The sequence below is a fragment of the Acipenser ruthenus genome, chromosome 5 (genome assembly GCF_902713425.1).
Source record: "Acipenser ruthenus chromosome 5, fAciRut3.2 maternal haplotype, whole genome shotgun sequence".
Lineage (NCBI taxonomy): Eukaryota > Metazoa > Chordata > Actinopteri > Acipenseriformes > Acipenseridae > Acipenser > Acipenser ruthenus.
Window position 1 is genome coordinate 39,969,360 of NC_081193.1, and position 15,183 is coordinate 39,984,542.

At 38.9% G+C, this 15,183-nt stretch overlaps 1 protein-coding gene across 14 annotated transcripts in view; it reads right to left on the reverse strand.

The window, feature by feature from the left end:
• The window catches only part of LOC117403426 (ensconsin-like), a 70,041-nt gene that overhangs the window by 51,572 nt on the left and 3,286 nt on the right, over window positions 1-15,183 (reverse strand). For 2 of the 14 annotated variants that reach the window (XM_034005571.3, XM_034005567.3), the window contains exon 1: window positions 2,309-3,001. The exons of 4 other annotated variants lie outside the window; for them this stretch is intronic. In XM_034005571.3, coding sequence (XP_033861462.3) covers window positions 2,309-2,441 — 133 coding nt within the window. In that variant the 5' untranslated portion in view covers window positions 2,442-3,001. Of the gene's footprint in view, window positions 1-2,308; window positions 3,002-15,183 lie in introns of those variants that run through there. 8 more of the 14 variants (XM_034005573.3, XM_034005574.3, XM_034005570.3 and 5 more) reach the window with 7 other exon arrangements.

Sequence of the window (15,183 nt, forward strand, 5' to 3'; positions counted from 1 at the left end):
CAGGGTATTTAACAGGTTCGTTATAGCAGGGGTGTACTGTACTTCTAACTACATGAAAACTACTGTGAACTGAACACATTAAGGTTGCCTTCTTTTATAACCTAATCCAACTTGTAAACACCAAATACAACATACTGCAGTGCTAGTACATCATATTACCCTAAGAACACATCAACATGTTTAAAAATTTAATCTTAAAATAAATGCTTTTAAGAAATGAGGTTGTAAGCCCATGTACAGGTGGCATAGTTATATGATAGCTAATCAGCCAATAACTTGGCTTCATAGGGTATCATTCTTGTTTCAAAACTACAGTAAGTAATATCATAGGCTACTAAGCATCAATGCTGTATTTCTTGGAGTTTCCTGAGAAATTGTGACTTAACTTCACAGTACTATTTTGGAACTGGACCTTCAAAACCAGTTACTTATCTGGGCCTCTCAATCCAGTCCAGGATCTTGTTCCAACCATGTCCTTATTTATTGCAATGAGCAGCCCAGCGTCCAGTTACAGTACAATGAGGCCTTTATTTGTTTGACTGAACCTAGGTGTTTAGTTATGCAATTAAGGAACTGACTGGAACAAGGTCCGGTTTTGGAATAGACTGCATGAGCCACAAGTCCACTGTTCTAGTGTTCGTCTAGGTGTCATGTTGGAAACACGACAGTACTGGGCTCTTCGATCAAAGCTCCTATTATGAAACATGAAAACCAGAAGGCAGGCAGTGCTGTCACCAAAGGTTACCGCAGCCGAGGTGAATAAGGCCCTTCAAGGCCGGCCAACTAAAGGACACACAGCAACAAGGTACTGTAGGGGGGAGGGATCAGCAGCAATTTATGATCAAGGACCTAATGCAATCCTATTTAAATCTAATGCTGTCAGGTAAGCAATGTATATTGAAACAGGAAAAGCCTTTTATAAGGCGTTTGCCTATCGGCGTGCAAAATAAAACACACCCCAGTAGTATGTGGTTTAAAATAATAAATCTGTTGAGCACAAACACCGGGACCCAGCCCATCTCAGCCTAAATCAACTTCCCATTATTATTTATTTATTTCTTAGCAGACGCCCTTATCCAGGGCGACTTACAGTCGTACACAAATACATTTCAAGAATCACAGTACAAGTAATAATACAATTAAGAGCAAGATAAATACAATGACCTCGGTTCTAGCAAGTACAAGTATGACAAAAATACGACTCAATAATGGAGCAGATAACAGTGTCAGTGATAGTTGCATCAGGATATAATTAAATACAAATACAATTCCCATGAATAGTATGTATAATTAAGGAGGAATTAAAACTACTGCTCTGCCCTGTATGCATTTTATAATAGGTGTGCATTCATTGCAAATATGAAATGCAATATAGAAACACATTGGTTTAACTATAATAGGATTTTCTTTTAGCAATTATAAATTATCAAAAAATAAATGGCATTTATTTAGATACTGTACCTTTCTATTCTATATATTGCTTCATTTGGCACTTTATATTTATGCTATATTAATATCCTTACAAAATGCAAAATTCCAAAATGTAATTATTCTCTACGTAATACATATTATGTTTGCTCCATTTGAAATGTTGAAATATATATATTATTAGACATATATATATATATAATCAATAGCTTAGACCATAACATGTATGTGTGGTAATTACATTAAACATGTACAAGTACAGAAAACCTGTCATATCAGAAATGTGTATTTGTTAAATGAAAGCATTTTCAAAGAAGCCATTAATAGAGATTAGTTTCCTACAACAGTCCTTGAATCCTGCAACTAGTTTTAGGCTAAGAACGTAAAAGATTTTACAGAAAATAAATAAAATACATACAAAATAAACAAACTGTGGTACACTAGCCTCTTTTAAATATAATTTATTCCATTTGATATGTCTAATAATATAGTATAATCCCTTTTTCTCAGTTTAAGAAAAGTGTTGGTTATTATTTACCAAAATATGCAAATAATATTTTTTCTAAGAGGTTTTCAGCATTTTTATAATAATTACAAAACTCACTAGTATCAAGAATAATTTAGTAACAGCCTGGAATTAACTGAAAGCTACATTCTCTTTCCACATTACAGGCACATGGAAAAAAAAAAAAATGTTTGGACAGATTTTGACAAGCTTTACATATGGGTTTACCGTTTATAATGACATTGACTGTCTGTTTATTACAGCTAAAGAAGTAATTAATGACAACTATATTTGCACTTTATGTAGAGGAATAGCTGGAAAAGCATCAATTATTCACATCAGCCCTTTTAACTGAAGCAGAATATTCTCTCCTACCTTTCTGCTTTCTGGCATTTCCATTCCTTTGCTGCTCATCCTCTTCATTAATAGTAAATAAAACAGGTAGAGTCGGCCTCGTACTTGACTTCTTAAACCTTTCCTGTCGGACGGCAGTAGCAGAAACAGGCATACTGCTGCTGATTTTATTTTCCAAAGCGCTTATCTTCCAGCTCTTGCCAAGCTAGCTAGCTCCCGAGCTGCCTGTTCATGTGTGCACTTCAAACAAATCCCCTTTGGGTAAACAGGGAGAGCAGCTGACTAGCACTGACATCCAGTCGGCAAGCATGCAAAGCAAGCAAGGGGCCTTGCAATATTCACCAGCCCAGAGGAAAATCTTTAATCCTGCATTGCCTTGCTAAGAAGGATGCTGCTGCTTCTTCAAGGTCTAACCTGTACAATCAGACCCCAGTGCGCACACTGCTTCTTCCTGCCAGAAAAGAAATCCCTTCTGTTTTTGTTGCATTCAAATCCTGCTACAGCTGATTGAAATATTCAGCATGGAACAAAAGGCAGGAAAATATGATACTGTGCTGTTAATGGTTGCTCGGACAACAACAGCAGCATGACAGGGTAGAAGCTGTATATCAGCAGGATGTTACAGTCCACCGGAATGCTCCACAGTATCGCTTGCACAGGCTTGGCAGATACAGGAACAGAAGCCCACTAGTTAATATTATACTGCTGCTATCTGTACTCTCCTCGTAGTGGCTGGCACAAGCAGGACTTTTTGTTTGCACAAGCAGATGAGTACTGGAGTGAAACATCCAATAGCCAGTCGAACTTCACAGATGTTTAATATGCTATGTTCTATACTGTGCAGCCGATATAGATATAGCCTAGTAAAACCTATAGTCTAATACGCAGCACACACAATCTTCTGAATGGGTGTGTGGCTAAGCAAACAATAAATCGCGTTCCTTGATGATACAGTTTCGGTTTCTAATACAAAGGCAAATTTAAGACAACTGGTTTTTTTTTTTGTTGTTTTTTTTAACCCTTTTTTGCATGATTGCCTAATCCTGCGATGTGACAAATTATGACATTTACATAATGCTGTAAATTAGGAGCTCCATGAAGGGTTGATGAAGTAATATATTTTCAGTTATTTATTTATTCATTCAAACCAGTTGCACTTAAAAAACACACACATAAAATGCAAGCCAGTGTTCAAATCAGCATTGGTAAATTTTAACTCTTAATAAGTAACAAAAAATAAATAAAAAAAATCTAAATATGCAGCTGACAAGCAGTGAACCGAGCCACATTTTCTGCTTAAAGTGACAGTTCATCAGAATTGCTCAAGGTCAAAAATGAGAAACCGCTAGAAGCAGCAGTATTACATAGCTATAGCAGTGTTTGACAATAGGATTCCCAAATGTAATTTATAAGCAACCTCCTCCCCCACTCCCCTTCTGCTACTGTAAATGATACCAGTGTACAAATGCAAATACTGAACAAATGCAAATACAGCATTGTAGCAGGGCGGTAGAAAAGCCCTGCATGTATGAAAGGGGGCAGGACAAAGCCCTGCTGAAACTGTATTTGTTTATTTTGAGCAGGTTATTATTTAAAACAAATGTATTTTAAATACCACTCCGCCTTTTGGGTCGATTGCAGCGTACCAGAGCTAGTCCACTTGATGCGTCTAACTAGTGGATTAAGCAGGTTTAGTCCACTTGCTTGGACTAAAGTTAGTACACTGTTAATCCCGATTGCAGCGTACCAGACGATAATCACCACAGGTGGATCGTCCGCTAAATCGGACTAAACAAGATCCTGTTTGTGCGTACCAAATCGGACGCGAGATGATCCTGTTCAGGTGGATTAACTTAGTACTATGAAGTATAAGACTAACTTAGTACGCTTGCTCGTCCGATGTTTATAAAGCACATTTTAAAACAAAGACAGCTCCATTATTCTCTGAAATGTTGTCTGAAAATTATTAAAATGAAAAGTGAAGGCTTTTGAAGCATTTTGTGCAGTCAGGTTCGCTCGCCGATGCAGAGTCACATGAAGCGCTTCATGTTCAGTGCAAGGTACTGTAGATCCGCATAACCCAGTGTCTCAAGTGAAAGGCATCACTAAAATTTAACAGAATACAGAACTACAAACAATATTTTAAATTATTATTAAAATTGACAAATGCACTGTGTACATTATATCATTACCTTGTATCATTGATACACAATATTAAACAATAATACATTTTCTAGGTTGACTGAGAATGTAGCCTATAATTTAAATATGTGGCACCTTTTTCCTTTTTTCTTATTTATTATGGTTGAGGAACAAAATATTCTGAAGAGACTGGTTTTGTTTTATTCATAAAAATGTTGCAAAAACTGTAAAGTGCCACACAATAAGATACTCCTATATTTAAATAATAATAATAAAACGCACGTTTCATGTATTCAATTTAACTGTCTGAAACATCACATGTATAATTAGTATAATTACAATGTAATACTCTGCATCTCCTGTTGAATGTACTACATGCAATCAGGTGGTTTGGCGAGTCCTCTTCTGCACTTTCGCCACGGTTTGTTTTGTTGGAATTCCGAAGTGAACACTTTTTTCTAATGTTAAGGTTAAGGGTGAGGGTTAGTCTATATTTGTAATGTTAAGGTTAGGTTAAGGGTGAGGGTTAGTCTATATTTGTAATGTTAAGGTTAGGTTAAGGGTGAGGGTTAGTCTATATTTGTAATGTTAAGGTTAGGTTAAAGGTGAGGGTTAGTCTATATTTGTAATGTTAAGGTTAGGTTAAGGGTGAGGGTTAGTCTATATTTGTAATGTTAAGGTTAGGTTAAGGGTGAGGGTTAGTCTATATTTGCATTATTACGGTACAATGTTTTTTACTAATCAAAAACCACTTGATTGCATATAGTACAATAACCAGGGGATGCAGAATTTTATGGGATGCAGAATATTACACAACACCGGCAAGTTAAAATGCAAGTATGATCTGTTAGTGTGGAATGTGCACAAAAATACAAGTACAATTAGGCATATCAATATAGATTATGAATATGTATTTTAAATGTGTTTGCACGAATCACGCCTAATGTAGCCTAATAAAAACACTTTTTTTTATCATTAATAGGCCTATATGTATTACTGTATTTGCTTTTTTTCATATTTCTGACTTTTTTGCCGGGGCTTTCAATATCCTCAATGTTCTTAATCAAATGTTCGTAATGACGATGTACAAGACGTCTGAGTTTGTCTTTACACCTTAAATTGTGAATTTCCATCCGCACTTGTAGAGGCTTATTATGGGTTAGTCCTCATTGTCTGGCTGACTTGTTCCACTTGTTCAGACTAGCTAAACCACTTGCTTTTTGGCACGCTACAATCAGGACTAACTTAGTACAGATCTGCAGGATTTGCTAGACCCCTTTTTAGTCCACTTGATGCGGATTAACATTTTGACACCTGAAACCCAACTGATGAAAAACAAAAACACATTTATGCAAGCCTTTCTAACCAATGGAATTTAAGCAAGGGATATACAAAAAAATGAACCCAGTTATTATTCATCCACAGAGAATGTAGAGCACAATCTGGAGGGTGTACCCTCTTAAGTGTCAAGTGAGCAATTCAATCTGTGCCTACCCATTCTGTTGCCTCTCTTTGGGACTGGCTGTAAAGATCCCTAGGGGAAGCTTTGGTAAAGTTGAAACCACCAAACTCGTTTAGCTAACTATTTACAGTGTAAGGGTGGGTCATTTCCTCATCAGCACATCCTTAAGATTCATTAGCTATTCTTACCTAAAATGAGGCCTTAGAGGCTAGAATCAATATTCCTTTGCAGACTTACTGCAAACGTGTATTTGTGGAGGACTGTTTTTTCTCTGTATGCCTTGTGTTGCAGATTGAGGAGGGAGGTATTGGATCAACAAAACATATGTCATTATTACAGTTTGAAGATAAATCATTTTTATTGATACTGTTTTGATCTAATTGTTATGAAACCTACATTTGGAAATGAGCAGGAGATTCAATATTTCTATTAAATTGTATGAAGTAAAACAATGTGGTGGGGAGTGATGTTCCAGAAGCTGAGCAACAGAACAAGCTGGACACAGAGCTCTATTGTATGTTTAGAAGTGTTTGTTGGCTACTTTTTATCATGTCGGGAGTATATTTCTTTCACATTCTTTGTTGTGTCATACCCGTAAGCAAACAGTAGAAGCAAAAATACACTCTCAACATGATTATAGAGGTAGCCACTGAATAATTAAACATAGTATAAAGTCATTCAATATAACTGAATGTTGAAAAGCTGACAAAGTATTTCATCTGTTTTTATACAGGGATGGGAACTAAGGATCCTATTGCATAGCCTTTTCACCCATTCCAGGTTTTACCAGAAGCTTGATTAGCCAGTGTATAGGTAACAAGCTCAGGTGTGTCTTATCAAACTCAAAGTAAAACCAGGAATGGATTAAACTCCTATGCAATGAGAGTCTTATTTCTATCACTGTAATAAACGTTTGACACTCTCTGCAAAAGTATGTGTAATTGCTCCTAAGACGTCCCAATGGAGAATGACTTATAATTTGCATTGTATTACATGACTAGTAAAGCCTCTGATGAATGTTTTCTAATGAGAGTGAACATATCTTACATGAAATCCCTACAAGTTAGCACCATAGAAAATGGAGTAAACTGTTTTCTTTATACCATAATTATGTTTTATATCCAAATATGATTAACATTTTGACTGCTATGCAGTGGCATGGTAAAAATGATTATTTTACTGTACATCACTCTATTAAAATCTTTGTTACTGAGTTTTACAAACACAACATCAAATTGTTAACATAATCTAACAGAAACAGATAGAATTAAATCCTGATTGCTTATACATGCTGTATGTATAACAAATTAGGTTGTACCAAAGAGGATTTCTAATGTGCGTTTTATTCATTTGCAAGGGTTATAACTCCTGTTTTAGGAACGTTCTAGAAAATGCAGACTCTCACTAGGAATGCAGTTACCTAGCGTATATTTGTTTTAAACCCGCTTCCATTAAACCCGATGGGCTCCGACATCAATAGATTTTAACTTCTCAATGCTAGTCAGTCTGAATACCTGGTGTACAAGACAAGTGAAGTGCTATGGTAGAATATGTTTGAAACATACAAAATATACGCCAACACTAAATTTTAATTTTGAAAACTAAGCACCATCCGCCCCTCCACCCTTGTGTTAACCAGAGACAGAACTTTCATTTCTTCATTCGCTATCTCGACAGCAAAGCGTCGTATAGCGTAAGCCGTATTGAAAGAAATGTCTCGAAACCCCTCTGCTGTTTGGGCTTTTTTTGTTAAATGCCCAGATGACCAAAAAAAAAAAGTTGAATGCGTCTGTTGATGTATCATGGAGGCACATCCAATCTCCGGGGTCACTTGACCGCAAGTTCACATTATTATTAGTAGTAGTAGTCGTAGTAGTAGTAGTAGTAAAATGTGACTGTGACTGATAACCTGCTTGGAATGGTGACTGTTAAATTAAGCTTTGTTTTGCCTAAATCCACTGCAGTTAGTGCTGCTGCAATGCAAACTTACTGTATATATCACAAGCAGCATCAATTACATGTAAATAAACTTGATTACCGTTCTAAACTACATGTGAATGTTTTATTCCATTTATATGGATTACCTGTAAAATAAATAGGATTCAATCAAATATAAACTCATAGCTATGGTGACGTCACCAGTAAATTATGAAAATTAGTACCATTGAAGGTTCGAACCTTCCTTCCTTCGGTAATGTGTTCTGAACCTTTGAATGTACCCTTTGTTGCAGCCCTTGATAAAATCAAATCTAAAAAATAAAAATAAATATTATATACACACATATATATATATATATATATATATATATATATATATATATATATATATATATATACACACATACACACACACACAGTACTGTGCAAAAGTTTTAGGCAGGTGTGAAATAATGCTGTAAAGTAAGAATGCTTTCAAAAATAGACCGTTGAGGACCGTAGACGCAGTGGTCGGCCAAGGAAACTTACTGCAGCAGATGAAAGACACATCATGCTTACTTCCCTTCACGATCGGAAGATGTCCAGCAGTGCCATCAGCTCAGAATTGGCAGAAAACACTGGGACCCTGGTACACCCATCTACTTTCCGGAGAAGTCTGGTCAGAAGTGGCCTTCATGGAAGACTTGCGGCCAAAAAGCCATACCTTCGACGTGGAAACAAGGCCAAGCGACTCAACTATGCACGAAAACACAGGAACTGGGGTGCAGAAAAATGGCAGCAGGTGCTCTGGACTGATGAGTCAAAATTTGAAATATTTGGCTGTAGCAGAAGGCAGTTTGTTCGCCGAAGGGCTGGAGAGCGGTACACGAATGAGTGTCTGCAGGCAACAGTGAAGCATGGTGGAGGTTCCTTGCAAGTCTGGGGCTGCATTTCTGCAAATGGAGTTGGGGATTTGGTCAGAATTAATGGTCTCCTCAATGCTGAGAAGTACAGGCAGATACTTATCCATCATGCAATACCATCAGGGAGGCATCTGATTGGCCCCAAATTTATTCTGCAGCATGACAACGACCCCAAACATACAGCGAAAGTCATTAAGAACTACCTTCGCGTAAAGAAGAACAAGGAGTCCTGGAAGTGATGGTATGGCCCCCACAGAGCCCAGATCTCAACATCATCGAGTCTGTCTGGGATTACATGAAGAGAGAGAAGCAACTGAGGCTGCCTAAATCCACAGAAGAGCTGTGGTTAGTTCTCCAAGATGTTTGGGCCAACCTACCTGCCGAGTTCCTTCAAAAACTGTGTGCAAGTGTACCTAGAAGAATTGATGCTGTTTTGAAGGCAAAGGGTGGTCACACCAAATATTGATTTGATGTAGATTTTTCTTCTGTTCACTCACTTTGCATTTTGTTAATCGATAAATATAAACTATTAACATGTCTATTTTTGAAAGCATTCTTACTTTACAGCATTTTTTCACACCTGCCTAAAACTTTTGCACAGTACTATATATATATATATAGTACTGTGCATATATACACACAGTTCGTGTGGGAGAAGTTAGACAACAAGCAGTGGAAGGGTTGAAGAGCATAGACAGCTGCGCTCTACCAGGTAAACTAAAACTCTGGTGCTTTCAGTTTGGTCTACTGCCGAGGTTGCTGTGGCCACTGACTGTGTACGAGGTTTCTTTGACAACAGTAGAGAAGCTGGAAGCTTTAATCAGTTCATACATCAGGAAATGGTTGGGAGTTCCACGCTGCCTCAGCAGAGTGGGACTTTATGGTAAAGGAATACTGCAGCTACCAGTCTCTGCTCTAACCGAGGAGTTTAAGTGCGCCAAGGTCAGACTGGAAATGACATTAGTAGAGTCACGCGATAAATGCGTAAGGGAGGCAGCACCTGTGTTGAAAACTGGAAGAAAGTGGGCGGCAAAGAAAGCTGTGGAAGATGCAAAGGCTGCCCTTCGAATTGGTGATATCATGGGGCAAGTTCAGCATGGAAGAGGGGGTCTTGGTTTCAGTTCAACTCCTCCTACATGGCACAAGGCGGCCCCAGCGCAAAGGAGGAAGCTGGTAGTCAACGAGGTGCAAAAGCAGGAGGAGAGGATGAGGTGTATAAAGGCCATTTCCCTGGCCAAACAGGGAGAATGGATGAGATGGGAGAGTGTGGAACAACGCAAGATTGGCTGGCAAGACCTATGGTCAATGGAACAGAGCAGGATCAGTTTCCTCATCAGGTCAACATATGATGTTCTCCCATCACCACAGAACCTAAACCTCTGGGTAGGAGAGGATCCCTCATGTCCTTTGTGTTCATCACCTGCAACATTAAGGCACATTTTGACAGGATGTAAGGTGGCTCTTAGCCAAGGACGGTTTACTTGGCGTCATGACCAGGTGCTGCGATGTTTGGCCTTAGCATTGGAAGACAAGCTTAACATGACCAATAAGTTGTCACCTGTTCCATCAAAACATTACACACAAAAGACAACATTCCTCCGCCCAGGAGAGCAACCACCAAGAAAAGGTGTTAAAACCAATCCTCGCCCAGGACAACTGGAAGCTGCTAGAGACTGGAATATGCTGGCAGATGTTGGTCAACGGCTTATTTTTCCACCTGAGATTGCCACCACTAACCTTCGACCAGATATTGTCTTGTGGTCTGGATCAGCACGCCTTGTTCACCTGGTAGAGTTAACAGTGCCATGGGAGGATGCTGTAGATGAGGCGTATGAGAGGAAGAAACTGCGGTATGCTCAACTAGCCACTGAAGCGGAACAGCGAGGATGGAGAGTTCGGGTTTACCCAGTGGAAGTGGGTTGTCGAGGATTTGTGGCACACTACAACCCGGTTTCTCAGAGACGTCGGATTCAGTGGCCAAGAGTTGCGTCGCACAGTGAAGAACTTATCTGAAGCAGCAGAGAGGAGCAGCAACTGGCTGTGGTTGAGACGGAAAGATTCTGGCTGGGGACAGGTAAGTAAGCTGGGCTGAGTTGAGTGGGGGACGGAGGGGGGTGATGCTGGGACGCCAGAATCACCGTCGAGCCCTCTTGAGGTGTCATGGGCTAGTCGACGAAACACTGAGGATGGAAGGTGCCCACTTGAAAACCCCAGAGATGTACCCTACTTAGCTCAATCCAGACGGTTGTCATGCTGATGCGCTGGGGAGGCCGCACTTTGGTTGATCCCCGGAGCCAGCATCGCAGCCGTTGTGTGTGCTGATGCGCCAGGGAGGCAAAATAAGCTGATCCCTGGAGCCAGCATTACACTTCAGCCATTAACACCAGACAGAAGGATATCTACATCATCATATGGAAGGAAACGTAAATGGAGGGAGACACATATGGATCACATTAGTTTACTGTAAAGCTACGTCTTAGTTGGTGCTTATCTTGGCGAGAGCCGAGTTCAAATCAGCATGAAGTTTTAACATCTACTCTCGTGTAATGGAAATCATATATATATATATATATATATATATATATATATTACACACACAGTGCAGTGAAAAAGTATTTGCCCCGTCTGATTTTCTGCATTTTTGCATATTTTTGACACTGAATGTTATCAGATCTTCAACCAAAACCTAATATTAGATAAAAGGGACCCTGAGTGAACAAATAACACAACAATTTGATACATATTTCATTTATTTATTAAAGAAAGTTATGCAACACCCAATGCTCCCGTGTGAAAAAGTAATCGCCCCCTTAGACTCAATAACTGGTTATGCCACTTTTAGCAGCAATAACTGCAACCAAACACTTCCTGTAGTTATTGATTAGTCTTGGCCCACTCCTCCATGCAGAACTGCTTCAACTCAGTGACATTTGTGGGTTTTCGAGCATGAACTGCTCGTTTCAGGTCCTGCCACAACATCTCAATGGGGTTTAGGTCTGGACTGACTAGGCCATTCCAAAACTTTAAATTTCTTGTTCTTCAACCATTCTGATGTAGACTTGCTTGTGTGTTTTGGATCATTGTCTTGCTGCATGACCCAGCTGCGCTTCAGCTTCAGCTCACGGACGGATGGCCTGACATTCTCCTGTAGAATTCTCTGATACAGAGCAGAATTCATGGTTCCTTCAATGATGGCAAGGCGCCCAGGTCCTGATGCAGCAAAGCATCCCCAAACCATGACACTACCACCACCATGCTTGACCGCTGGTATGAGGTTCTTACTGTGGAATGCAGTGTTTGGTTTTCGGCAGACATAACGGGGCCCACGTCAGCCAAAAAGTTCAATTTTTGACTCATCTGTCCATAGAACATTGTTCCAGAACTCTTGAGGATCATCCAGGTGCTTTTTGGCAAACTTGAGATGAGCATTCATGTTCTTCTTAGTGAGCAATGGTTTCCGCCTTGCTACTCTGCCATGAATCCCATTTTTGCCCAGTGTCTTTCTGATGGTGGAGTCATGAACACTGACCTTAGCCGAGGCGAGAGAGGAGTTCAGATCCCTGGATGTTGTTCTAGGGTTCTTTGTGACTTCCTGGACAATTTTACGCCTTGCTCTTGGAGAGACTTTGGCAGGATGACCACTCCTGGGAAGATTCACTACTGTCCCAAACTTTCTCCATTTGGACAATATGGCTCTGACTGTGGTTTGGTGAAGCCCCAGAGATTTAGAAATGGCTTTGTAACCCTTTCCAGACTGATAGGCATCAACAACTTTTTTCCGGAGGTCTTCAGGAATTTCTTTTGTTCATGGCATGATGTGCCTCTAGAACCTGTGTGCATTCTGGGGGCAAAAATAAGCATTATCCTGCCAGCAGTAGGTAGTTATAAATTATGTATACACATTTTCTTACTGCATCGACAGAAACTACATATCAAGCTTAAGTCCTATATTTTCAACTTAAGGACCATCTTATATATGTAGAAACTCATTTTAAAACATAGTAATCCTTTAGGTTAGAAAGACACAAAGAAATTCTGTTTTCAAAATCGCAAAATGTCATGACCCAGTTGCTAGTGACCAGTCAGATCTTCTTGTGAAAAGATACCAGGATAAATTAATGAAAGGAAAATCCTCTTAAACCGGATCTAAATCTTCCAATAATCTGCACAACACAACAGTTGGGTGTAATACAGTAAAACGTGCTACTGCATGCATGCACAGCTTTTACTTAGTGCAGTATTAGGTTGAAATAACATGGGGACAGACTATACAGTAGATGAGAGGATAAAAATACTTAACACTAAACAATTCAACAGTTTAATATAAATTGTTTACTTTTCCATAAACAAAGCTTCTGATTTTCGGTTGTAACCAATAAAAACCGATAAAACACCCCTGATACAAAAAAATTAAATCGGTTATATCCAATAAACACCGGAAAAAATCTGTGCAGTACAGTTGGTCAATGTCCTTCCTTCCTGGCTCGTATCTCACATTGATTCGTTCTGAATATACGTAAACCCACCCCAACTACTGAGTGGCAGCAAATTCCTACATTTCTATTGGAGGATTGTAACACACTTGCGAGATTTATATCGCGATTACAAGAAACAGAGGATTGTTCTTGCTCGTGAGATTTAAATATACATTCCAGATCGATCGGGAATATTTACACGCTCATGGAATTTAAAACAGAATTGCAAATTGAGGCGAAATGTAAACAAATTCCTAAAAACACAAAAACCCCAGAAGAAAATGTCTGTGACCACAAGGATTTAGTTGTGGAAGACAACAAAGGAAATAAGGTACAATTGAAAACGTGTGCAAGTACTGTCAAGTTACTATACATGTTGTGACAGAAACAAAACTAAAGTAACTGGATAACAATAACTTCATACAGTATATAAAAAAGCCCTGAAGAAAAAAAAAAAAACATTTACATATAACTCAGATAGCTAAAAAATAAGCAACGAAAAACTAAATTAATAAAAACTGATGTCCTAATTATAACAGAACTAGATTGAAAATGGTGGCTAGAAGAAATCATGGTGGGTGTGTGTGTGTGCTTGCGTGCGTGCGTGTGTGTGTGTGTGTGTGTGTCAGTTGCATGGATCTAAGTAAGCCAGTTTGTTCTTCCAAGCTGTTAAAATTCCTAATATATGTTGAATGAGAGTGGATTGAAAACAATGTGTTAACATTTTATGACGAAAATCTAATTTGTACATAAAATTGTAAGTGGCCAATGATCATTTTGACTGAAACTTCTGGGTCAAAACCAATTTTCTGGCCAGGTGTCCGAGCCATTTTGGACCATTTTCAGAAGCAAATCTGAACTTAACTTTGTAGAAAAAAAGTCTTATATTAATTCACTTTCAACTTGTCATTTTACTAGATGGATCAACCTGATAAATCACACAAACACAGTTTTTGAATAGTTACTCATCAAACCTTTTACATGTTTGCCCAATTCCCATAATATACATTTTATAAAACGTCAGCTTACATCAAATACAAATTTTCCTTAACTCAATCAGATGTCGTAAAATGCAGGGTCATACAGTTTCTCTGATACAAATTTCAAGGATCATTTGACAATTTTCAAAGCAGAGTTGACCTGGGTGACAGACACAAGTACACAATGCACGTATCAATGCCCCGGAAGCAGCTTGTCACAGTCGCTTCCATCCAAGCTTCTCTGGATTGAACCGTCGGCCCAAATGTTGATTAGAGCAAATGTTCCTTCATCCCTGCTGCAGTCTGGCTCATTGTGCATCTCAATCAACACGCAGGCGTGGCTGTTTGTTATTTCGCCGGCTTACAAATGGCTGTCATGCATTTTTTTTCGCTCAGTCCGGGTCAAAGCATTTCGACCCACATCCTGAGTTGGGTTGCTGCGACCTGGGTCAACCCGGGTCAACCCAGGTACGTGATTTCACACTATTCAATATTGTGACCCGGGTAGTCAGAACCCAGGTCGGGACCCGGGTAGGAGTGTGAGTGTGAAAGGGGCTTAAGAAATTATGTTTTTGCATTTGTGCTTGCTTCTAAATATGGTCCACTGAGTTAGTTTGCCCATTATAAAATAACTGCTGCTAGTGCAACCAAGTCATTTCTTGTTAGTTTTAAAATATTTATATTTTTTTACTTTAAATATTCGGGCAAGTTTTACACTTGCATTGGATCGGGTACATTATTTTATATCTTTAACAAGGGCTGACAGTGCGCAGAACGGCATGGAGAGTAATATAAGCAACAATATTTTAATTACCTTACGATTTCAGGTACGTGCCTTTAAAATAAGGTGACACCATTGTCGTTTTTTATACACAAATAAGCTTACATGACTTGAAAAACGTCTTTAACGCTGCAAGCAAATTCCTACTTGGTTTGATTGAATGAGTAGTACATAACAAACTTCAATATGAAAGCTGAAAAGTAATTTGAATAAACA